This window comes from Pagrus pagrus (genome assembly GCF_965226575.1).
Source record: "Pagrus pagrus genome assembly, chromosome: 14".
NCBI classification, from domain to species: Eukaryota; Metazoa; Chordata; class Actinopteri; order Spariformes; family Sparidae; genus Pagrus; species Pagrus pagrus.
Genome location: NC_140198.1, coordinates 14,317,196 through 14,342,059, shown reverse-complemented (window position 1 = coordinate 14,342,059; position 24,864 = coordinate 14,317,196). Strand labels below are relative to the sequence as shown.

The 24,864-nt window shown below is 40.2% G+C and overlaps 2 protein-coding genes across 2 annotated transcripts; both read right to left on the bottom strand.

The window, feature by feature from the left end:
• vamp2 (vesicle-associated membrane protein 2) lies at positions 1-11,015 on the bottom strand. The gene is made up of 5 exons (XM_084374551.1): positions 10,528-11,015; positions 6,058-6,157; positions 5,595-5,753; positions 5,106-5,157; positions 1-4,754 (listed from the first exon to the last, which is right to left on the bottom strand). Coding segments are annotated over exons 1-5 (330 nt in total). The 5' UTR covers positions 10,530-11,015; the 3' UTR covers positions 1-4,737.
• A 2,828-nt stretch (positions 11,016-13,843) lies between these two features.
• Positions 13,844-24,864, bottom strand: mpp1 (MAGUK p55 scaffold protein 1). The gene is made up of 12 exons (XM_084374562.1): positions 24,484-24,864; positions 20,081-20,209; positions 19,912-19,990; positions 19,179-19,264; positions 18,999-19,067; positions 16,295-16,491; positions 16,057-16,160; positions 15,891-15,971; positions 15,626-15,706; positions 15,336-15,538; positions 14,728-14,802; positions 13,844-14,635 (listed from the first exon to the last, which is right to left on the bottom strand). The coding sequence occupies exons 1-12, from the start codon at positions 24,604-24,606 to the stop codon at positions 14,459-14,461; spliced, it is 1,404 nt and encodes a 467-aa protein (XP_084230688.1). The 5' UTR covers positions 24,607-24,864; the 3' UTR covers positions 13,844-14,458.

The following is a 24,864-nucleotide window of genomic DNA, read 5'->3' as shown; positions in this document are numbered from 1 at the left end:
TACTGTTTTTCCAATATACATATATTTCATGATGTTCATCAATATAATAAGACATTGATAGATTTACACTACAATTATTTTATGTACTTTAGTTTTTCATTCAGTCTCCTCTCCTTTACGTTGAGTCAACCTTGCTTAGTTTCTAATCCCATACCAAATGACAGCACAATAAATCTATCAATAAATAAAAGCAAAGGTAAAGAAAAAAAGGTCAAATAAAACTGAGCACATTGCCCGTGATCCTCCAGTCCTGTCCCTCCAGTAAGGCCAGACGACCAGGGGCAACATTGGCCTTCATCCCAGAAACCCCAGTCCCGAAGAGAAATCAAAATCTTTCCTCAAAAATAAACAGATTTAAACAAAAAATATATCTTGTAGATAGAAACGGCAATCTGATGTAAACTGTAGAATCTTTCTAAGCATCCTGGACAATTGAAGGTAAAAATACTTTTTTTTCCCCCATTAGCTTCCCATTTTCTTTACCTTTTACCCATCAGTGCTTACACACATAACATTTCAGTGACATCTGGAGTTATTACTAAATCGATGCAAAAGAAAAAAAACCACAATATTTGATCCAAAAATAAAACATGTTAACATATAAGAAGCAGAATATTGTATGTTTATAGCCATCCACTGAACATTCAGAGACTCAGGTTCCCTCCTATCGCTGCATTCGTGCCATTTGGGGGTGACGGTTCCCCACTCTGTACATATAACACACTCTGATGAAGGATTGAATCTTCTCTTTGTTTCCTTCCAAGTTTGAATCACAAGTTCACGAGTTACACTTCAAACCTGGAAGGGGACTTAAACGCTTTTACCGTGTTGGCAACTTGCATTTCCGCCCGCCCCCAAATGCCCCGAACGCAGCGTTAAGTTGAGATCGCTGAACAGTTCTCGAGGTTGACACGTAAGACAATATTCCCCACTGAATCATGTTCCCATCCCACTGAAAAATGAACGAACCACGACAGAAAAAGTGCCACGGTGTTAAAACATAGGCGCACTTCTTTTTCATACAGACAATAAAGCAACAGAAAGTAAAAGAGAGAGCACTCGCTTCAGTTTCACCATTGTGTTCAAATTGGTTGAGCACTCACAACAGCTGGATTTTTATGGATAACACAGAAGTCCTACCCCAATCAGTAGTGTTATTTCACTTCAGTCCACTGTGTGGTTAACTCCTGCAGGATGGCTGATAATAGGACCACATTTGGAACCCTATCGTGATTTTCTAAAAAACCCAATTTTACATTTTATAATATAGTTTTTGTCCTCATATATATATATTTTGGTAAATTGCTAATACCTTAAACCTGAGGATATAGGACCCCCTACTCCCCAAAACACCCCCATATTACAACACCAAACAATGCAGATTTTTTATAACGTTTTTCTTGGTTTATGTCTAACAGCTATTTATGTCTTTTCATTTTTCAAACTTGGCAGCACTATGGAGACACAAAAAAAAGAAGAGTTGTGCTATTATTAGTTATAGGATCATGTGTCTAAAAACTTGTTACCGATTAGAGAAGCTCTTCAGACCTGGATACACATGTCAGGGGGCAGTCTGTACTTGAGATTTGAAGCATGCGGTCCTTATGTTTTGGTTTAATTTGCATATGTTAGAATGGCACACTCACAAGCCAAACTGACATTTAAAAGGTCCTGTAATGGTGGATCAATAGGGTAAGGGTATCAGCTATTTCAAACAGACTGGGATAGTTTGGATAACCTGTTTCTCTCCACTTGTTTTTGATGGCAATTGGCAGCATAAGCATGGAAAATCTGGTCTTTGGTAGTCTTCTGCAGTTTACTTTTGCTCTGTTTGGAGGACAAAACCTGTAGGGGAAGCGGGGAGGAGCGGGTTCGTTAAGGTTGGGGTCCTTCCTAAGTAGAACTGGCCGACAGATCTGTAACCTCTCTGCTTGTGTACTTCAGTGGTCAAGGAAACAACGTGCCCTCACTCTGAGATTTAAGCGGCCTAATCTGTCGGGATAAACTGGGGATATTCCCAAGACAGAGCTATTCTAACACACTCACACACACCCGCACACACATTAATGCACCTGCACACACACGAACACACTCACACACATGCACACTGTAGGATTCAGAATCAGTGAGTTGAGCAAAGGGGGGCAGGTTGGTCTTCTCAGCTGGTGGGAAAGTTAAAAAGTTGTTGAAAAGAGACAAGGCTACTAAGGCTTTACACACTTGTTTAGACATGTGGGTGGTTTTGTGGTTTCTATATCTTTTCAGTGACTCCAGCTTTCTGTAAAGCTCAATTTATACACTTTAGGATTGTTAATTATAGCATTAGTGGCAGTGCAGCCTGTTAATGCAGCTCTGTAACCTTCAAATTTTTCAATTGCATGTATCAATCCACTGATTTCAGAGCTTCGATTTACCACGACCACAAGTAAGTTGAAGGTAAAATTCCCCCCCAAAATGCCATCAGCAGTTTTGAGGAATTTTAGGTTTATGTTGTCTCGTGTGTGCAAGGCCTTAGTTTGACAGGGTGTTAAAAAACAAGTGCATCACATTGCCCCTGCTCACAAAGTAGCCAAAAAGGTAGTATGCACCAAAACAAGCTAAAGGAATAGTTTTAAGACCGAACCAGCGAGGGCACCAATGAAAGAAAGAACAATAGAAGCCTCTCCCTTGATGCTTGGCAGTGTATAACGCACGGAGCTGAATTACAAAAAACACACCAGACAGAGGTAAAGAGGAGCTCGCTGCTGTCGGCAGCAAACAGCACTGATTGCACACTTCCTCTTCACCTGTCTGTTTCACACAAAAATATACTATAATAAAAAATATAATCTATTATTCTTAAAAAAGAAAAAAAGGCCTTAACTATTAGGGAGAAACACTAAGAGACAGAACCACTGCGCGAGCAAAACACTCTGCTTCCAGTTTTTTTGAATAATTGCTTCTTACGTCTCTTGTCGCTAACCTTTGACTGTACATCTCTGAGCCTTCCCCCTGAACTAAAAACTCAACTGTGAATTTGACTTTTTTTTTTCTCATTAGCCTCTGTCTCTGTTCCTGGATTTGCAAAATAAGGCTGAATTGTATTTTTTTTTTTTTTTTTAAATGTGCTCTTCATGAGGAGAGGTTTTGCTGCACGAGGATCTCCTTTGGCCAGGCTATTGACCAGCCAGACAGCGCCATCAAAAACAAGGTTTGTTTGTGCATTTTCAACAGATTTCTTTTTTTGGCAGTCAGCCACTCCCTCGGCACTTACTTACAGTGCGAGGGTGTGTTTGACTGCAAATATTCTACAGTGACTGAAGACTAAGGCTTTTCAGTGTGAACTCGTCAATTGTTGCAACGGCCCTATCTTATCACCTGGAATTAGAAGTCTTTTGTAAGCCCATGTCCACAGTTTGACATTAATGACATCTCCATAGTATACTGTAAGTGTAATGTCAGGATAACATCATTTTTACAAAAGAAAATCATTTGGACAGATTGAAAGTCTAATCATGTCTATCCAAAACTTACCCTTACAGCTATTAACTATAACTATTTTCTCCTATGGTTTGTATGACCGACGTTTTCGACACAAGTTTCATCGCGTGTATTTTTTTTTTTTTTGTTAAAGATACTTACACTTACATGTGCTACGGTAAGACCATTTGCACTAGACTGCAATGAAGGAATGTTTTCGAAATAAGACACTACGTAATATTTAAAGAAAAAAGAAAAAACATCTACAGACATTGGTCCGACTATGGCAGTTTCGAAATCATCAAGAAGAAATTGAGGTGTTCAAGCATGCTGAGAGACAGACGTTACAGATGGAAGTTATTAGGGGGGGGTGAGATGAAGAAAGAGAAATGACACTCAGATGGAAAGGACTGGAAATGATGATTACCAGGGGTTAGTTTAACAATTCATGCATTATTTGTATGTTGGATCAATATCAGTGAGCATGAATTCTCTCAGAAAGCCAGCAAAGAGTCTAAAACTTCATGGCATCAGGTTATAGAAATCTGGAGCTGAAGTAAGAGTATTTTCAAGGGCAGTTTGAGCTCAAAGTCCTGCAACTTGATGACAAGTTTTAGATCTCTTCGGCTTATTTTGGACCGTCTTAGTGGACACGAGTAACACAGATGGACTCGAAAACCAACTGGTATTTCGTTAGTTGAATGGAGACTGACTCCACTGTGCAAAGATACACCAAAAAGAGAGAGTAAGCAGGGGGGACAGACGGATGATGATAACATGCAAAGGTACACACTTTGATTAATAGGCAGTATTTAACGCTGAAGCATACGTAAAATTAATACAAAAATTAAAAAATACAAAATGCACACACACACGCACACACACCTACAAAACAGTATATATCAGAATAAAACTCTACAAAGAACTATATATATCAGTTATGTAACAATTAATCGCCAATCGTTGTTTCCTTTTCTGTTGTTGCATCGTCACAAGTGTTTGGTTCTCAGTATGGCAGGTTAGAAAAGCCAAGAGGACCCAGAAAGGAGACAGGGCCACACACTCACAGGACAAATATTGACAGGGGTCCAGAGGCGAGGTGGTGGAAGTGGGGGAGCCATGGGGCCCTGAAGGGTTTAGGGGTGTTATATCGAGGCTAATCAGGGGTAGATAGATATAATAAATTATTTTCTCATGGTTAATTTTGGAATCAATTTGAGGGTTTTTTTTTTCTGTAGCAAGGAAGTTGCGATTAGACTGGGGTAGGAGCAACTCTTCTTAGGTGCTGAAGTACACTGTGGAGAGAAAGACAGAGAAAAGAGAGGTGATGAAGCTGAATTCATAATTGTAATGTAATGCATCAGCCAACATTTTCCAACAACTTTCTTAGATTTGTTAAAAACTGGCAACTACAGATGATTCGAACAACAGCGGTGCTGAAACATGAATGGCACATTTAGTGATTGAATGTTATCAATAACACCTTGAATGTAATTCTGTTCTTCAGTAACTTATATTATATATTATATTATAGTAACCTTATATTATACTGTATATATGTAGAATAGACATTTTTCACTGTTTTACAATTGATTAATTCCTGAGATGATGATGACGAATGCATGCAAAATAAAAAAGATTCTTACCAATAATGACGATGAGGACAATCACGCATATCACACCCAGGATAATCATCATCTGTAGTGAGAGGATTTTTTAAAAAGTCATTAAAAAAGCAGTAAAATGTGTCATTTTCAAGCACAAAACACACCAAACAAAGGTCATGTAGCCCAGACATAATTCCACTTGCCCTGACTGTATTATTTATGCTCACATATTATGAATTTCTCAACTTTCATCAAATCCCCAGTTAGATAAACCTCAAATTCCAGCAGCCTCCCATTTTTTAATCATGGCAGCACGATGATTCCCCTGGCAACATGCCACTGTGTAATCCCGTGATGATGTAGATAGTATATCTTGAATTTCTACCCCAAAACAACCAATGACAGTCATATTAATGTACCAGAAAAAGGATGCTTCAGTAGAAACTGTTGTGACTGGCTGGAACAGTTTCATCTAGCCTTTACACAAACGTATTTGCTATTCAAGTAAGCACGTCTGCATGTCCTCACCTTGGCATTCTTCCACCAGTATTTATTCTTCAGTTTTGCAGCGCTGGTCTCAAACTGAGAGGCTCCAGCCTGCAGGGCATCAGCCCTATCGTCCAGTTCTGACAGCTTCTGATCACGCTCCAGAACCTTATCCACATTTACACGCATGATATCCACCACCTGGGGAAAGACACACAAGAGCAATGTAGTGCAATCAGCTATCGAGACAGAATGACCCATATGAGTGAGGGTCTGACAGGATGGAGCTGAACTGTGAAAGAAGTTTGAAAATGTTTTGTGTTTGAACATTATTTTGAATATTAAACAAATGACTAGAGACAAACCCATCCCTAACAACGATTACTGTTTTTCCGATTAGAATTTGTATGGTATGTGAGCAAGCAGAGAGGACTGAGTTATCAGTAAGTCACCGATGAGTGATGCTAGAACCTTAAATGTCTCCATCTGAGCAGCAAGTACTCACCTCATCGACCTGTGCCTGCGTCTGCTGCAGACGACGGTTGCTGGTGAGGTTGGGAGGTTGGTTTCCCTCTGCTGCAGGGGCTCCAGCGGCTGGGGCAGACCTAATTATAAAAACATACAAATATTTAGTTTTTATGTAAAGCTCAGAAAAGTTTAGAAAGCCTTGAAAACACAATAAAACAACATTAAAACTTTAAATCTTATACAACATACACATTGTATATACACCACAGGGATTTTATTTTGCAAAAGAAAGAAAGAAAAAGACAGCAGTTTGGATTGAAAAACTAAAGGAAAGTAAGAGACACATCTATTAGAGTTTGTTGATGTTCATGTTTAAACATTTTTTGAATGTGAACTGGTCATTTTTTTATGCTTTTTATACATTTTTGTTGGACTATTTGTTGTTTTTAATTCACTCAGATGTTGAGAGTGAACTGTACTGGAAGCTATTAAATAATGGCAAAGTCATGGACACACTACTGGTTATATGCTGTTGTAATATGTAAATCCATATGCTTAGTATTGGGTCCAGAGTCTTTACAAAAGAACCATCGACTGTAGGCTTTGCAAAAGTTAAGCTGATGTGTCATGTCATGTTGTATTGTGACCTACATACCCTTTCTTTTGGACGCACTATGCACAAATAATGACCTCAGTGAGAGACAGGCAGTTTAAGCGAGAGTGTCGTTGAAAGCTCGATGAAAAGTGTCTCGTCTTCATGCTAACATGTAGTCGTACCTCTGCTCTTTGCAGCAAGAGGAACAAAAAAAACAGAAAATACAAAAATGTATAGCCATTACTTTCTTTTCGCAAGTTGAATGCTAGCCCCGTTCCTCCAAGCTCTTGTTGTTGTTGAGTAAATCTCACAAGAATGATGAGCAATAAAAGATGAACAAAAACCTATTCTGAGTGACAGCTTCAGGGTACAAACTACAGAGCAACTGTGTGTCTCATGCAGGGAAAATCATTAGTGATACAAGACTCATCAAAAACTAGGAGGACAACATCATGTAACAGCTGAGCCACAACCTACCTAAAAAAACACAACTGGCAGAATTTCCAAATTTCACCACATTCACCAAATAGGCATTATTCTCCTAATTCTCTGACAGCCCTTTTTAATACAAACAGAAATTAATTAAATACACTTTTCTTCTGAAATGCATTAGAACATAAGCTTCATAAAAGAGATTAAATTGCTGAAAGATAATGGCCTGATAGCCATGGCCTTCCTGAACCTACTGGGACTGTTTTAGTTCTTTAGTAAGGACATTTTTCAATTAATATGTGTTTAACTTTGTATTATTCTGTATTTGTGAGTCACAAGGTAAGAGGAAACTATCTCTAATTTGAAAAATAAAGGCTCAGCCAAAGTCACATATCTCTGAAATGCTGAATGAAGGGCAGGCACAATTACAACCACACAGGTCAAGAGCAAAAACAGTATGCTAATGCTATTCTTTTAATTAGATATGACTATTACAACCTGCTTAAATCATTTGACCTTCATAAGAATGTTGTTGTTCCCATATCAATTAAAAGTCTTAACATTAAAACTTTCTCGAACATAATGTAGCATCACATACGTTAAAAAGGACATTTTAAAGGCTTAAAATGAGAGTATCTATAGATTATTTTATAGAGTATCTCAGCATGCTTAATTCATCATGCTTTATTGCTATCTTTAATCCAGATTTATCAATAAAACTAAAGTGAAATTATAATCTTGTATGATAAAGCTAGGGTTGTACTATCTACTGCTGAATATCCTGTAATTATAACCAGCTACTCTGTTAGTGTGAGGCAAAACTCTGTATAAAGGTCACCTTTACACGCTCACACATCACTAATCCTCTAACAACAACAAATCCTTTTGAATAGTCTCGTGGTGCTGGTGGTCCCTATCAGCTGCCAGCCAGCCCTAATAGAAACTGGCAGTATTAAACCTTAACCTGTGATGTCTGTATTTGTATATTAATATTGTGTGTCTTAAACAACAGAAGATAAGCAGAAACTAGGTGTAATAAATCCAGAAGTCTACGCTATCATCACCTCTGAACTGGCACACAAACCAACTAGGAAGCATCGCTAGTGCAGTGACAAGATTTCTCACCAGCTTCCACGTCCTGTGAATAATCCCACTGTGCTCGATGGAGCGACATACTGGCAGCTCCACACCCAGGTGGGGCAACTGTTTCTGATCTGTGCAGCTTTGGTGCACGATTCCTCACTTTGAGGTGAAAATGTTAACCTCGACGTGATTTGATGGGTGCAGTCAACAGGTGTTTGTGGTGAATTTAACCTGGTGAACCTATTTCACTTGTCTCAAAATTTAAAAAAAGATAGGGAGCCCATAAAAAATGCCAGCCTTTTGACGAATATCGTCTCTCTCTGCCGATGAATTGGTGTTTCACCAGAGCGTATTGTAGGAAGACAACAGAACAGTGCAACACTTTGCAATCACACATTAAAAAAATACAAAAAGCGCTCTGATCTGAAAGAGGCAGCTGACCGAACAGGATGGGTCTGTCAGGTATCACATTCCTCTCTCAACAGCCTGAGGCTGCAACTGACAAGTGCTTGAATTGTTGATTAATCTGTTGCTTATTTTCTGTCAGAAAATGGAGAAAAATGTCCTTCATCGTTTCCCAAAGCCCAAAATGACATCCTCAAATGTTCTATTTTGTCCATAAGCCTTGATATTCGGTTTACTGTCATAGATGAGTAAAAAAAAACTCGAAAATATTCACATTTAAGAAGCTGGAATCAAAATAACTTTGACTGTTTCTCCTTAGAAAATGACGCAACCAGATAAATCAATGAATACATGGCGATATATTTACATTTAATGGTTGACATCAAGTCCACTCCTAAAGTCAGATTGGGTGAAAGCTAATTATATTCAGGGCCTTTGTCATGACAGAGCTTGTAAAATAGTCTCGCCCTCCATACATAGATAGATAGATAGATAGATAGATAGATAGATAGATAGATCACATAATTTCACATTTGATGTATATTTCTAACAAACCTAATGGGTTTGTGTGTGTCATGAAGAGGCATGCTGTCTGACTTTGAGCACTGGAGAGCGACATTTCAGCACTGGACAGCGCCTCAGCAGCCACAGAGCAGCAAGCCTCTGCTCCCAGCCTCACTATCCCATTCTGTGTGATGTTACCTAACTGGAAGCTAAACCCACAACACTCACTTTCTTTCATATCTGACCGTACACACACACACACACACACACACACTACCAGACCCACCGGGCCTACATTAATGTCCTGGAAGACATCACGTTTCACGGCCTGTAAATACACTGAAAGCCTACCACGTCGAGGGCGGGGAGGCTCCTTAGCATTTGGATGAAACCATTGTAACCACATTTTTGGTGACTTATAGCCCACAGAGGGGAACAAACGTGTTGGCACCGGGCTTATTTTCACGTTTTGAGCTGAAAAAATAAAAAATAAAAGACAGACGAGGCTGTCGTGGCTGTCTTCTCTTCGCCTTACCCTTGTAAATGTGTGCTTAGAAATAGACGAGGACAAATAAGGAAATGGCAGACAGACATTTTTACAGGATTGGTTTGCTGGTAACGACGCAAACGGTGGCGAAACATGGTGAGACATGTAGCTGTCCGCCCTCGCACGACAATCGACGACATACAGTAGGAGGCTAGGCTATCCCCACCCCCCGCTGTAAGGGTGCAAATATCACGTAAACTAGGCCTATAAGCCTGCCTCACAGCTAATAATACCACCGCCTATAAGAGGCTGTGTGGGGTATTTGTCGAATAATGTCGACGCTGCGTGTGTTCAACATTGTGTCCTTGCTGTTTCTGGTCACTTGCGGATCAACAAGCGACGCTAAAATACCAAAAAAATGGCAAAATAAACTAAGGCCAGTGAGGACAGGAAGGCTTTTATCGCACGAGATGTTTTCCTTAACGTTGCTTTTTTTTTTTTTTTTTTTTAATTAGCCTGTGGGTAATCGCGCAGACGGTGGTCAAACCAGTCCAAACTGGAAAATAAATATATAAATATATAATTAAATAAATAAAATGCGTGCTGGCTCGGGTGGAAAGCACCAGACGAGTGAAAATAAAAGAAACACGGAGCGAGTTCAACCGTGTAAACCTGGGGAAAAAAACCCACGGCTAATGATGTTGTTTAATGGGAGATAAACCCGGAGCCTGCGTCCTGCTCCAAGGTTAGGCCGACGCGTTAGCCTTTTTGCTCTGAACGCTTGGCTCGTATTGTCAAAGAAAGGGAGCAGGAGAGGTGTGGGATTAAATTCAACAAAGACAGAAATGATGTTCAGCGGTGTGATAAAAGCTGTTTGACGATGGCGACGCACAGGGAAACAAATCTCTCAAACAGCCCCTGCCAATTCAGTCGTGAGGACGGAATTGGAGTAATAAATACATTTTATTTATTTGTTTAAATGTGTGCAGTAGGCTACTTACATGTTTCTTGGTGGTGTTGGCTGGGCAGCTGTGCTTGAAATCCGGACTGGAAGTGTAAAAGCGCGTGTTAAGTGGCTGGCAGATGGATGTGGATGTGCCTCCTTGCGCTCCTCTCTACCCTCTGGCACCCTTTGCTTTTGGTTATTGTGGCGTTTCCCTGCCTATATAGCCCAGGAGGAACACTGGCTCGTACCTTGCCGCTGAGACGCGTCCCCTCGCTTACAACAAAAAATAATATAAAAAAAAAAAACCTTCGTCTCTCGTCCTATTTCTACGAGGATGCGGCACCTGCAGGCTATTACTAGTGCCTGGCGCTGTCAGGGTCCGTGCGGGTAATGACGGTGTAATAAACAGCCGCCTGGATTAGGTGGACAAAGATGGCTCGGTGACGTCAATCGCGGCGAGTTTCATGTTGAAATGGGTGGCCGGAGACTTTCAGACAGACGTTTTTTTGACGCCCGGGTCAGCGCTGTTTTTGTCCGGAGACGCCGCTAAACGGGGCTCTGCGAGTGCTTCATTGACGGGCAACACATGTCACGGTCGTGCTTGGGGTTTGAAGCGTCTTTAAAAGGGCTTATTTTGATCGCAAAGTCTTGTGTGTCAACAAAATGGCGTTCCTCGAAAGGGGGTGTGGCGAGCCTCGCAGTAGGCGCCTGGTTATCATTCATAGTAAATATGGATGGTGATGTAGTGGAGAAGACGCCACCTGAGGGAGAGTCAACAAGCTTGTGTTTCAGGTTTGAGTTAATCTGCATTGCATTCAGTATGGTATGGTAAATTGTCTGATATTGGCTAATTAATGTGAGCACAGGGTGTTTTTAAAGCCCTACAGTTTGGCCCCTCAAGGCCCCGGGGACCCTTCCTGCTCCCTGAGGAGGGTTTCAGGGTTTCCCAACAAAAGGAAAAACAAAATCTTTAAAGCATTAGAAAATAATTAAACAATGAATTAAATATTATCAAAATTAGATGATTCATACTGGCATTTTTTTTTATACCACAACATTTTTTAACATGTGTTATTAGAATGACCCTCAATAGCAGCCTATAACAGCATTTATTAATTAGAAAATACATGCAAATGCTAAGCTAATTAATGTTTTTTTTAATTTATTTATTAGTCTGAGTTTACTTTGTATTTCACTCCTAAGTGCCCTTCTTGATAGGTCTTGGATCTATTATCTTCACAGATTACTGCTCCATAAATCCAAAGAGAGTGAAAAACCACCTGACACGTAGTACAGGATCTAATCAACAATCTGTGCATCAGTAAGGCCTCAGTGGGGTTTTTGCTCATACTGGGATACTTTATTGTGTATATCATTTTTTTTATGTCCAAGATCTTTAATGTTGTGCTGGTAACTAACACTGAAGGCATCCCTAGACAGGATAAATCCAATCACACAGACATCCAGGTACATATCGAACCTACTAAACCCGACTTGACCTCACTTGACACATCAATTGGCTTTCTGCACAGCATTAGCCCCACAGGTGCCAGTGAATTACACAGGCTGAAATCTCATGTGAGTTTGTAAACCCACTCTCAGTTTCACCACTGAACTCTCGCTGGACCAAGTAGATGAGATAGACTAGATGTTTTCTAGAATAGCTTCATGTTTCTTGTTTAGGTTTATTCTTTCCATTAACACCCACAAGCACATTATGTGTCCATATGAGTTTGACTCAGCTACATATAAACCTGACGCTTATCTATTTAATAAGAAAAATACATATATTCTTCATACGGTTCCTTTAAAACAAAGTTACATGCTGCTTTACATGCTGGTCAGTTGAATATACAATCATTCAGAAGTGAGTGTGATGACAAGCTATATAAAACCCATATAATGTCATACTGTAGCTTCAGTGAAATCAGTTACTACACATGTAGGCTGAATCATTTTGCTACATGATTGACAAATTGTCATCTGAACATTGTGTACAAGCCATTGTGTGGCTCCGTCAAGGATAAATGCTCTGTCTTGTAGTGGGGTGATTTCAACTTGGTGCATATTCTCAAAACCCACATGGTGGCGCCATAGGACAGCTTGGCATCATTTCTAGCATCCTTAAAAAAGAAAGTGCAGACTGAGGTGGCTGTCTCCACTCATGGTCGTGACCTCAATATGTTGGCGAATGCACACAGCTGGCATGACTTAGCACACTTGTCAGTCATCATTCTTGAGTTAGTGTTATCTTCAGTTGCAATCTGTAGAGCCCTGACCCTGTATTCTCTAACACTAGTATGGGATACTGGTGACTTTTTAGAAGATACGAGACGTGACCAGACAAGCGTTTCTGGCATTGATTATGTGAAACTATATAACTTCATGCAAAATAAATGCCCTTTAAATATATTTATATTGATTCTGCAAATGTTTTACTTTGACTTCTTAAAAGGTCTGTAAAAATAAACCTTAAAATTTTAGGCCATATTGATATTTTTATTGATATTGATACAGGAAATAAGACGGGGAAGGTCTCATTTTTCATGTCATGTTTCAATCTGCTCAAATAAGGCCAATAAAAAGTGATTAATACATGTCAATTGCCTCGAATGCATACATAGAGCTCCTTTATTTAGTTTTAGATGTAGTTAGATTGATCACAATGTACTGCGTGCCTTGTTATTACAGCTATGTCCAAGCTTTCAACCCATGACACCAAAAAAAGTAAAACCATGCTGTCTTGTTTGCACTTCCATTACTCAAAGTGCCATGTTAAATGTAGCTACTTATTTTGCTTTTACTCATTGAAAATGCAGAATAAATATAGGTAATTCTAATTCACAGAAAAATAAACTATTTTTCATCCGTTATATTTGATCTTTTAGTACCATTCGGACAGTGAGACAGGGAAACTGTGTAAAGCCGTCGTGGATATAAGCTGTGAGCAAATTCATTGTCATGTATTACCTGTAACTACTTCTCCCACACTGTGGATGAGGGGAGAATACAGATACAGGTACTACAGCTCAAACGCGCAAGTCTTCATCTATAATTGATCAAACCGAGGGCCATGACTTCTTCTAAATAAGTTAGGCAGACATGGCCTCGATAGTCTAGGTCTATGAGTGTGGCATATTCTGCTCATGATGAAACACACAGACAGCAAACTTAAAATAAAGTCTGGGTTGGACAAACAGGATATAAAATAGTATAACCAGCCTTTATACTTCAGTTAAGTCACATGGATTTGTTCTTCTGGACACAGCCACGTGCTGTCCTGTCTTATGTGTGCACTTATAACTGCCACATTTTTCCTTGAGGGCTCTGAAAAATAGGTCTCCAAGTGAAACAGTCAAAGAAGCAGTTGCAACAGAGTTGGGAAATTTTATTTTTCTGTTTAAAAGTGCCTTTACAGTACCCCATGAGGTATACAGTTTTGATGACATGAGACGTGAGGTTGTTAATGACTGACTAAAATGTTTGGTGTACAAGACATTATCGTTGTATGGGGTTGCACTCTCTGTATGAACAAACAGTTTCAGAATCTCAATTTCATGGCACAATCTAGCGAGAACAGAAAAAAAAAAAAAAAAAAGAACAATGAACCCAGAAATAATGCTTCACATGATAAAATCCCGTCGTTTAAAAGTGAGGATTTCGTTCACAGTTGTGGTCCTATTTTGCATTTGCTCACGTTCCAACAATCACAGCACCAAAACTATCCCTTCACCCCTCAAAAGCCTGAAGCACAAACGTCTAAACAACCAAATAAAAACACCCTTGGTGAGGTTCTCAACTCTCTAAAATCAACCATTCTACATATTGCTTATTTTATGGATGAATTTGTGCAAAAAATCTCAGTGACAGTTAACCAAAGGTAAACCCATACACACCTGGGACATCACTAACTGGGTTTGTGTAAGGAGTGATATTGCACTGCTTCTCAACAAACAAAAAGGTATTATACTGGGGCCGGACATCTGTCAGTACACCCATGATACAGGCACCCACTGCGGGGTGGAGGTGGCACGCTCCATGGCCTCCTCCACGCCTTTCACGCTTTCATCCACGTCGTTGTTGACCAGAACCACATCAAAGAAGTGTCTATAAGTGGTCGAAATGGTGTCCGACTCTTTCTGGATCATCTGCAGGTTTTCCGTCTAGGAGACAAGACAGAGAGGGTTAGCGGGTGTTGGCTGACGGAATCTGGCGCTTCAAAGTACTGGAGTGTATTCAGATAAAGATTTAGTACCTGAGCAGCTGTGGTGGTGGGAGCGATGAACACCACGAGAGGTGCAAAGTCAGCAGTCCGCAAGACTTTCAAGGTCTGCATAAAAAAATGTAAAAGAAAAGATAAGCAGAATTGGTTAGACTGGGCGGGGGATCTTTGAGCCTAAGCCATCGATAACTCTATGTCTGTATCATGATGTGGTTGAATGCATTATTTCTAGCCTACATGTCTCAAGTAAGGTTTTAATGAAGTAAATATTTACACATTCATAATAAGTTCAGCGTCACTTGCATATTTGCAAAGAATTGTGGGTAATTAAATCAGTGAAGTCTGGTGAAGTCTGCACCTCAAGCAAACTCTGTAAATCTGAAGAAAGTCTGCTTGAGGGTCCGTGTGAACTGGACCAGATGTGGGTTTGGACAGCCCTCAGCACTCGTAGACTTCCCGCCAATGCGCCCGCAAAATAATTTATCATTGGAGGTGTATTTTCCTACTTGTGGTCAATCTCACCATTGTAAATACTTTCAAACGGCTTAAATAGGCATTGACACTAAAGTCCCCCTCTAGGTGATGATGAAATAATAATACAATTTTGTGTTCTGTCTCCAGAACAAGCTGTGAATGCTCACCTGTGGCTCTACATCCAGCACAGCGATTTTGCCTTGCTCGTGGATCTTCTGGATGGTCTCAATTTTGGTACCGAACATATTCCCCTGGAAGCTGCCGTACTCCAGCAGCTCGTTTCCAGAGATGGACTTGGTCATGGCTTCGTTGGAGATGAAATAATACTCCTGTCCGTTGTCCTCGTCCTTACGCTGGGGTCTGGTGGTGTCTGTGGAGAGAGTTAAAGACTTAAGCTAAAGAACAAATGTAACAAATGCGGCTGTTCTCTTTAAAGGACAGCAAAATGTCTACTTACGCGGTGCAGGATAGGAGAATTTATCAGGGTATTTGGTCAGGAGTGCATTTTTGATATGTCTCCTTCCTACACCAGGCGCACCTAAAATGAGCAATGACACTTTCATTAAACATTAACTTTCATGTCTCAGATCTTTAGTTACATAATTAAACTATCTTTTAATTGTTTGGACACTAAAACAAATGGACTTTGGGATATAAGTGGTTCTCTAACTGCATTGGTATAGATGATGAGAAATGTCTTATTATACTTCTAAGAATCTTACCAATAAGCACCAGAGTTTTTCTGTTAAAAGCAGGGAGCTGAACGACCTCTTCGTAAGAAATCACATCCAGCTGGTCAAAAACTGCAACAGAAGGGATTTCGTTTTAGACAAACAGTACAACTGAGAAAACATCGCCCATGAAACGTGACTCCAGTGCTTCACTGACTCGAGCTGTGTTTGGCCAGGTACTTGTCTTTGCACTTCTTCTTCTTCCCAAACGGGCTGCAGGACTGGCTGCCCTCTCTGGCCTTGCTTTTACTCGCCACCCTCCTGAAGGCAAAAGATATCTAGGTCAAGCTGGGAACATTTGGGCTCAGTTCTGTGGTCCATGCTGATGTGGCACGTCATGTCAAATGTGACATCACAGTGCGGGATTGGTCATCAGATATGACAGAGCTGTTTACCATTCCTGGAGCTCTGGGGAGGGGATCAGTCCGGCGAAGTCAGCAGCACTGCTCTCCACTCTGCCTTGCCACCAGTTGGGATCCTGCTTGTTGATGATCTGAATGATGTCACCGGTTTGAAACTTCAGGCCTGCCTCTTTGCATGGGATGAGGTCATCCTTGGTGGGGTCATAGTCAAACTGTGCCCTCATGTACATCTACAGATTAACAGAATGTGATGTGTTTGCTTTTTGGAGGAAAAAAAGAGCACATAAACATTTGCAGTTTGTATTTGGTGTTTGAACAGTACCAGTGTGATCAATACTCTCCCATGACCTACAGTATGTTAGCTGAGAAAACATTATCTGATATTTATTTGACTTTGAAACATATAGACAACAGACATATTCTACAGTTACTCTGAACTCCTGTTTGTCTCTGTTCAACAATAAATACTCATATTAAGACTTTCTAACACATATGTTTGCATTCTGCAAATGTTAATTCACCCTTAAACAGACTTTACAAGTTCATGTTATGATCTTGGACAGCTCACTTCATATTGTGAAAAATAACAATTTTCTCCAAAGTCCAGGCCTGAGGTTTAATTTATTCAATCATCAATTCACTTCCTGTGGCTACATTTGAACCTAAATGAAGTTCATCTATAGAACCAACATCTGGAAAATGTTGGCCATTCACGTGTTGACATCCAACCGATGTTAATTGACGTTATACTTCATACTCCATATTAGAATAATGTGTGTGTGTGTGTGTGTGTGTGTGTGTGTGTGTGTGTGTGTGTGTGTGTGTGAAGCACCAACTAATGTAATAATTTCCTGAAAATGTAATAAAATTTGCACTTCACTTGATTGAAAACGTAATAGTATACCCAATAATGTAATAATTTGACCAATAATGTAATAAAATGTTCAGACTGAAGACACTTTTACTGATTACTTAATACCTTTCAGGTGGGCCTTGATTTTTTTAAAATTGTAAAATGCAATAATTTTGACAGATAATAGTGTAATAGTGTCAAAATGTATGCTTTTTTCTCGTGGAAATGTAAAGTATACAAGTATACAAAATGTATAATACTGTTAGCGTCATATTAGCCTACTGAAAACACTGAAATTTTAAATTTTAATAACACCAATTTAATGTTTGGAAAAAAAGGTTTTATTTACAATTTAAAGTTTACCGGAGATGGGAAGTGTTATGTTGTTAAACTAAAATCGCATCAGTGGTAAAATGAACCTGCATACACCGATGCTGATTTGTCATTGTGGAAGGATCGTCCATTAGACCAGAATGGATTTTAAATCAGTCACCATCAGAAGATGACAAATGCTGCAGAAGATGGCCAACTATACACAAGTGAGTAATGAAGGAAACACAGTCGATTCAGTCTCCATGAAATGTTCTTTTCCATCTGATTCAACTGTGATTCTTATTGAATCAAGTGTCTGTTATTGGTCAAGTTATTACATTATAGAGCCCTACTCATATATCGTTATTATTGGCCTATCGGAGATACATCAGTATTGTTGTATATGTATATTGTTGTATATGCAAACTTTGTTGTTATGATGATGTTATAGTGCAGAAAAAGATGCTCGAGGTAATTTATGATTAGAACATTTCAAGTGAAGGTTATTGTTTCAGTGCACTGGAAAATAAAGTTTGTTGTTAAACTACAAAATATCCTGTGTGTTTGATAAATACATTTAACGGGTCATTGAAAAAAATGTGTGTGTATCAGCTGACATATCCATATTGGAATTTTTTTTTTAACTCCCTGATTTTGGCATCGGCCCCAAAAAATATTTTAATTATTAATAATATTAAGTACAAATTTCATTACATTTTTTAAGGAAATTATAACATCATTGGGTGCTACATAACTCTTTTATTGTTGGAATGAGCTGTCAAATATCACAACCGGAACACATGTAAATTCCCCTCAGGATAAATTATCACGATTGTTAGTAGAGTTCATGAACACTTGTGGTTTCCCCAGGTCTTTCCAGTGGTAGTTGTACATGGGTACACTGGAGTGGTCTGGGTCACCAAAAATGATGTTCACTGAGCAAAAGATTAAAGAATGAAAGGCATAACAACTAAGCCTACATATTAATGGACTACAAGCTTTGAAGTAGACTGCCATCACTGACCACAGCAAAAACAGAACATAATGCAGTGAGAAAGTGTATTAAGATAAATGGTCGTCAAATTAAAGCTCTTTTAAATTCATATATGTTGTTAAATCAATAACAGCAGCCATTTTTACGCCTCAGGAGGCACATGAATGACTGCTGGAGGTGATGTGTTGTGGCCAGTCGATAGCAGAGTGAAACACACTACTGAAGTGTTTCAAGTCAAACTAGCCAAAACTAAAGCGAGCGAGGTGCTTCAGATTTGAACCAAGTTTATAGTCACCTGGGTGGTTCATTGACTAACAGAGGATTCACCTAATAAAGAACAAAATAAATTGAAAAATAATGTGGAAAAGGAAAAAAAAAACGGAAAGAAATGCAATCAAACCAGTCTTTGTAGATCATACCACTACAAGTTACCATTGGATCTGAATGGAAAACGAATTTTCTCGGTTTACTCATGCAAATTTAAAGACGTTTGGCAAACACAAATACAAAACACAAAATGCACACAGAACAGGCGTCACAAGACCAAAGGCAGGTGTGTATTCTGCTGCTCACGTTACCTCGCAGGCTTGGGATCGACTCTGTGGGTTGGGAATGATCTTCATTGTGACTACTCCATTGGTTTCTCTCTGTAGGTAAAGATGACACAGTTTTACACTTTAGCTTTACAAACGTAATAATTATGTCAAGAGTCTCATTGACTTTAGTGCCAAAGTCTAAGACAGAAGGCATCAGCTTACCAGGATCTTTTGCAGCTGATCTACAGATTGGTTTGTCACGCTTTTCCCGTTGATTTCTGCTATTTCATCCCCTTCATGTAAGGACCCTGAAGAGAAAAAGAAGTCGGGAGAAGTGTTGTAACACCAAATATTTCACACCTCAACAGGCTCAACCATCTTTACAATAAACGATCTTGACAAATCTTAACAACTGAACAGTCTTTCTTTCCCTCTTATGTCCAACTCCCACACTTTCTCCTGCTTAGTGAGAAATTCAGTGGGTTTTACGGTGCTGTAGGTGCTCATTGGTGAGCCTGGAATGATATTTTGCTTTAATAAGCTGCCTTTATTTTTTTGTGCTCGTACTTCGGATTTGAGTTTGTTTTGGGCTTGCTCAAAAGACTCGTGCTTCATCTCATAGTGGCGCTTTTAATAATCGCCACAGTCTAAGAACATATGAGATATACTTGTGATTTCTTTCTCTGCAGAAGAGTTGCCGTCAGTTATTTATTCATGACTAACATAACATTTTGAGGAAATCTTTATAAAAAGGATGTGCTGCTACTCAACTTCGTAATTGCCGATTTGACCAATAGAAACACAGTGCGGGTGGAGCAAGTGTGCAATGCAAACGACACAACGCTAAGCCTGTTCCTCGTTTTGCCCGTTTATTCCAGCTAGGCTAAAACACTGTGACACAGAGACACACACACTAGGTCAGAACTAACACCCGGATCAATGTGTGATTTATTACCTTGTCTATGGATCATGCCCCCGTGCAATATTCTGGCCACAGTACACCTTTGTTTGTCGTTGAGCTTCAGAGTGACCCCCTGCAGACAAAGAACACAGTCAATGAGGAAGAACCTGCAACACAAATGTGAAAAGCATCAAGTGTGTGTGTATAGAAACAGATGGTATACCATTGGCTCGGAGGGATTCTTTTCAAACTCTACTTCTTTCATCTTGGTCAGCTCTGCGCCGTTGATGTGTCCAGCACTCCCGTTGGTGTATACTTCAGCCCCCTTATTCTCATAGGTTTGCATTGCCGCCTGCGAAAAAAGAAAAGATGCTACAGTTATGTTTTATTTCAGAAAAAAATGCTCAAAATGACGTTAAAACCTTCCTTTATGCACATATTTAAACTCATTGTTCAAAAGATTAAGAGTCAGATCATTCGGACTGATGAGATCATTATGACACTGGTATCTTCAATATCAGCAGTGAAAGCCTTCTGCCAACAGCTACGTTTCATTTGTAGTTTCAACATATGTTCAAGGTTGAAAATTAACCCAGTGTTTTAACACCTCATTAACCACATCCAGTGATATGCTCCGCCAGGTTCATGTGGTCATGGATACCACCAGTCTCATCAGGTGACCACGTCAAAGAAAAGCACTAGATGAAAGGAAGATGATTCTTGTAGGCAATCTTACCAAGTGTAGTGTTGAATGATTTTTTTTAAGTTTGCTACAGACATCAAAGAAGAGCACAGCGGCTGGCTTTGTGGATTCATACTGTGCTTTCACACTTGAATGAACACAAAAGCAGGAAATCCCCATTCTCAGAAGATTTCCATGCCACTTCCAAAGATGGTCTCTAGTTCAGATCGCCGTCAGAAAAAAAGATCCGTGTATTTTTTTAAAACTGTATGAGAAAGAGCTCCTCTGATGAATAAAGACAATGATATCATCAAATACAAGCGGTACAAGATAAACTTCCTTATAATGTTCCCTCCAGAGAGTATTGGCATTCTGTGGCTGTGACTCATGTATCATTGAATGCACAATATGAAAAAGTACATAAAATGGCCACTAAACTGTCATCAGATATGATGAGCCGCATCAGCAAAAAACGTTCTGTGTGAAAATGACACATCAGCACTGCTTCAGCAAAAAAATACATTATCTATCTTCCAGCATCAGCACGACAATAAACCAATAAATATTACTATCGCCTTCCTCCTCCTCCTGCTGGCCTTTGACCTCAGCCCTGACATACCGTGCAGGAAAGCAGTTGCATATTCTTAGTCGACTCAAGTGCCTCCTCAGGAAAACTTAATAATTATTTAGATAATAAATAACATAAGAATACAATTTTCCTGTTGTTTCCTGTTCCTGAGAGTCACCCAGTTGTTTTACTGCGCAGCATGATTCATGCTGTTAGACAGTATGTCACGGCTGGACGGTACCGGGGGGGACTGTTTGGAGTCCCATGCTGAAACGATGAAATTACATCCTCTGAGGAGATGAATCTGAACAGCAATTTTGCCGCAGATAAGAACCAACACGTAATAATGTTTACCCTGAAACACCACACACTGATTTCTATCTCTGAAATCCAAACGGTGTCTTATTAATATTTCTATTCCTAGAGCAAAACATGTCCTTCTGGAGCTGCTCCATAACAAGACAGCAATTTAATTTTGTCAAACCACATGACTAGTGTAAATAAACTAGATGAAATTCCACCAGCTGGAGGATCATATAATGACATTTATTAAAAACAAAAACAAATGGCTCTATACAGCTTGTCCATTGTAATACAATTGATTTGAGAAGACCTTATCTACACCCTTTTTTATAGCTGCATCTTCACTGTAGCTGCTAACCTAAACCCATCTTAAGTGGGTGCAGAAGCTTGAAAAACATATTTTCAGACCAATTTGGGATCCTGGGACTTCTGGAGTTCAGGATTACGCAGGACAAACTGAAAAGAGCCATTTCATGTTGGGGGGGGGGTTGTTTTTCAATGTTTTAAATCAAGTCCCCATCCACTTCAGTTGTTTAGGAGAATGCTGCGATGCTGTTTTGCTGTGAAGCTCCAGAAATGTTTTGTGAACTATGAAATTTACCCAACTTTCCATCCGCATGTGGGTGAGTACTAGATAATGACCTTATGAACTTATCCTTTAACTATCAGAGCTATATTCACACACATTTGGCAGTTTTTCTCAAGGCACAGAGCAGGAGACTTTTATTTCCTCTCAGCAGAGTGCCGACCCTCAGGACTGAGCAGGCAGGAAAAGGTTCGCTCTAAAGGTCGAGCGTTATCACTGTGATAACATGCTTCTAAAGGACAGAAGATATCTGAAGAATACTGACAGATTTCTCACATACAGCAGGAAACAGAGGGAGTATGTGTGAATGTTTGATTTGATTAGATTATCACTAAAAGGCATTTTTCATTAAGTGTCTCTCATCATCGTCAGCTCTCATCACTGCGGAGAGATAAACACGCGGTTTGCATTAATGCGTTTCAATCACTGTGAGCGGTCACGAAGCCCCGTCGCAAACTTGAATGCCAGTTGTGGGTGTGGAGAAGCAACAGGATAAACAAAGAGCCAAAGGGTGGGAGGCAGAATGCATTCAGGAAAAAGCAGAGCACTTCCTGTGTTCTGGACATTCGCTCATCTCAACTAAAGAAGACGTTCGGTTGTGTTTGAAACAGATCAAATGGAGTGTGATAAGTGCATCTCCGGATAAGACAATACAAATCTAATAGTATCATGACCTAATATGAGTGATTACATTATCATTTTCTCATCTGCTCTTTCTCTTCGGATGATTTGCCTTTCGATCAAGAGACATTCATTATTAACAGTTTCCCCCAGTAGGATTCAGGGCGGATCTCCTGCCAACAGGCAAAGAGATATTGATCTCGTGAAGGAACACAGTAGGACATCAATACTTGACCCAGATGAAACTAAAAGAAACACACAGTGTGGGTAATGAGCCAGACACACTCAAAATCTTTAACAACTACTCTGAACACAAACTGGAGGAATTTTGATAGATTATACGGGCTGTTGAAACGTGACATTCAGTCAGCCGTGTCATGCGAGGTCTCTTCTGGCTCACCTGAACTTGTCGGGGTCTTTGAATTTAGTTTGATTGACTTCAATTTAGTCCTTTATTCAGTAATTTTACATTACATATCAGCGTTTTGCACTGATCTGTTCCCTGACAGAAGAGCCAGTAGCGGCAGCGCGCAGTGAAAGTGTGGCTAACATAACCAGTAAAGTAGCTGTGCCCTTGAGTTGAAATGCATGACTGACCGTCTATGCAGGGCTGGTGCACAGTTAAGTCTGAAGTATGTGGGGGAGTCTCGAGAGCAGCTGGAAAATGTACAGAGCTGAACAAGCCTGCTCACTTCAGTCATCGCCAAACTCACTATAAAGAATCCATAAGACACAGTAAATCAGCCAGATGTGGTGTTAAATATACACTCATATTGCACCACATGACCAACATTACTCACTGCAGTCTGCACTGTGGGAGAATGAATCACGTGACCTCACTTAAAGGCACTGATTTCACATATCAGCACTGAGCAGGACAACGCATTGGCAAGATTGTTGCTCAGGGCTATTGAACTGCAGACTGCTGATGTCAGGAAAGGAGTTTCCTCCCTTCACCATTTCCCCCAGTAGCTCACTGCTGACTTTTCGATTTTCAGAGAACAAGTTTAGCACAGAGAGTTCCCTCGGTGTTGCCGGCTGCCAAACTCCAAGCTGAGGCCTGGTGGGGGGGTCGTTGCAACTGTTCTGACTACTTCTGGGAAGGTGCTGGCGGGTTTAAAGGCAAAGTCAGAGGTTTCGTAACATAATCTGGTGTTGATGTGAAGTTTATACCTAAAAGAACAGCTTGGTACAGTGTGTTGAGGTAAACAACCCGGCTGGCCTCAGCTTACTGTTGACACTAATTCCTCAGCAGCAGTAACAGCTGAAGGCTACACTACACTGGAGTAACTGTAACTTTATTTCCCACCTATCTGACCTGCAGATTGTACTTTAAGATCACTTCACTGCCACATGTTAAGATGACTAATAATGGATTGATACCATACCATTAGTGAGGCTCTGTACCACTCACTAACAGGCCCCATGATCTCAGCTGTAAGTACAGAAACTCTGACGTGTGATAAATCCTCGTTTCCCCAATTTGTCAATGATTCCATATGCAGTTTTGTGGGAAAAGCAGAAGTGAAATTGCAAATGCAATGTCTGCTGGGTCCCAGCTGAGGCTGAGTGAGCATTACTGAGCAATGCAGTGGTTTCTAACACAGACCAGCTGACAGCCCTACACGTATAGTTCTTTGTTTAATGGATCCACACATTCAGCTGCTGCAAGTTGAATCATGTAAACACATCTAGGTCTATTCTTAGAGGTCTTGTCGAGGGACAAACCCCAGTCATGTGCCCCATCTCTGCTTCCCGGAAGCAAACATGTAGTCCACCACCACCAAAATCTAGGGGGCAAAAAAAAAAAGGAGAAAAAAAGGAAAGAGGTAAAAAAAAAAAAAAACACATAAAACGACACCTTACCTTGTCAGACTTTGGTTTGTTTTGGAGGAGCTGCTCCAGGTACAGATCGGAGAGGGCTGTCCGGACGCTGCTCACAGACTCCAGTATGACGGCAGGTTCGTTTTTATTGGATTTTAACGTCATCTTTCCCTGGTAGCTAGAAAAAAAAAAAAAACCCTGTGAACCCGATGTGCCCCCGCTCAAGGTCCGCAAGAGGAGCGTCCACAGAGACGAAACAGCTGATAAGGAGGCCTGACGGTGTGATAAAACTCTCCGTAAGATAAAAGTCCAAGGTTTTGATCAGCAGCAGGTGAGCTTCAGGAGATATCTGCGGCGGGGACACCGCTGACAAAGCAAGTAAACATGTAACTGACTGCTGCTCAGAGGGGCAGGCTCGTGCTG

What these genes read in the sequence shown, in the direction of transcription:
- vamp2 (XM_084374551.1), bottom strand. An exon ending in CGCAGGCACAGGTCGATGAG is followed by an intron (nt 5,754 to 6,057) that starts GTGAGTACTTGC and finishes GTCTTTCCCCAG; the next exon opens with GTGGTGGATATCATGCGTGT. An exon ending in ACTGGTGGAAGAATGCCAAG is followed by an intron (nt 5,158 to 5,594) that starts GTGAGGACATGC and finishes CTCTCACTACAG; the next exon opens with ATGATGATTATCCTGGGTGT.
- mpp1 (XM_084374562.1), bottom strand. Translation starts at nt 24,606, where the DNA reads ATGACGTTAAAATCCAATAAAAACGAACCTGCCGTCATACTGGAGTCT. An exon ending in ATCAGCTGCAAAAGATCCTG is followed by an intron (nt 19,068 to 19,178) that starts GTAAGCTGATGC and finishes CTTTACCTACAG; the next exon opens with AGAGAAACCAATGGAGTAGT. An exon ending in CCACCACCACAGCTGCTCAG is followed by an intron (nt 14,636 to 14,727) that starts GTACTAAATCTT and finishes CTTGTCTCCTAG; the next exon opens with ACGGAAAACCTGCAGATGAT.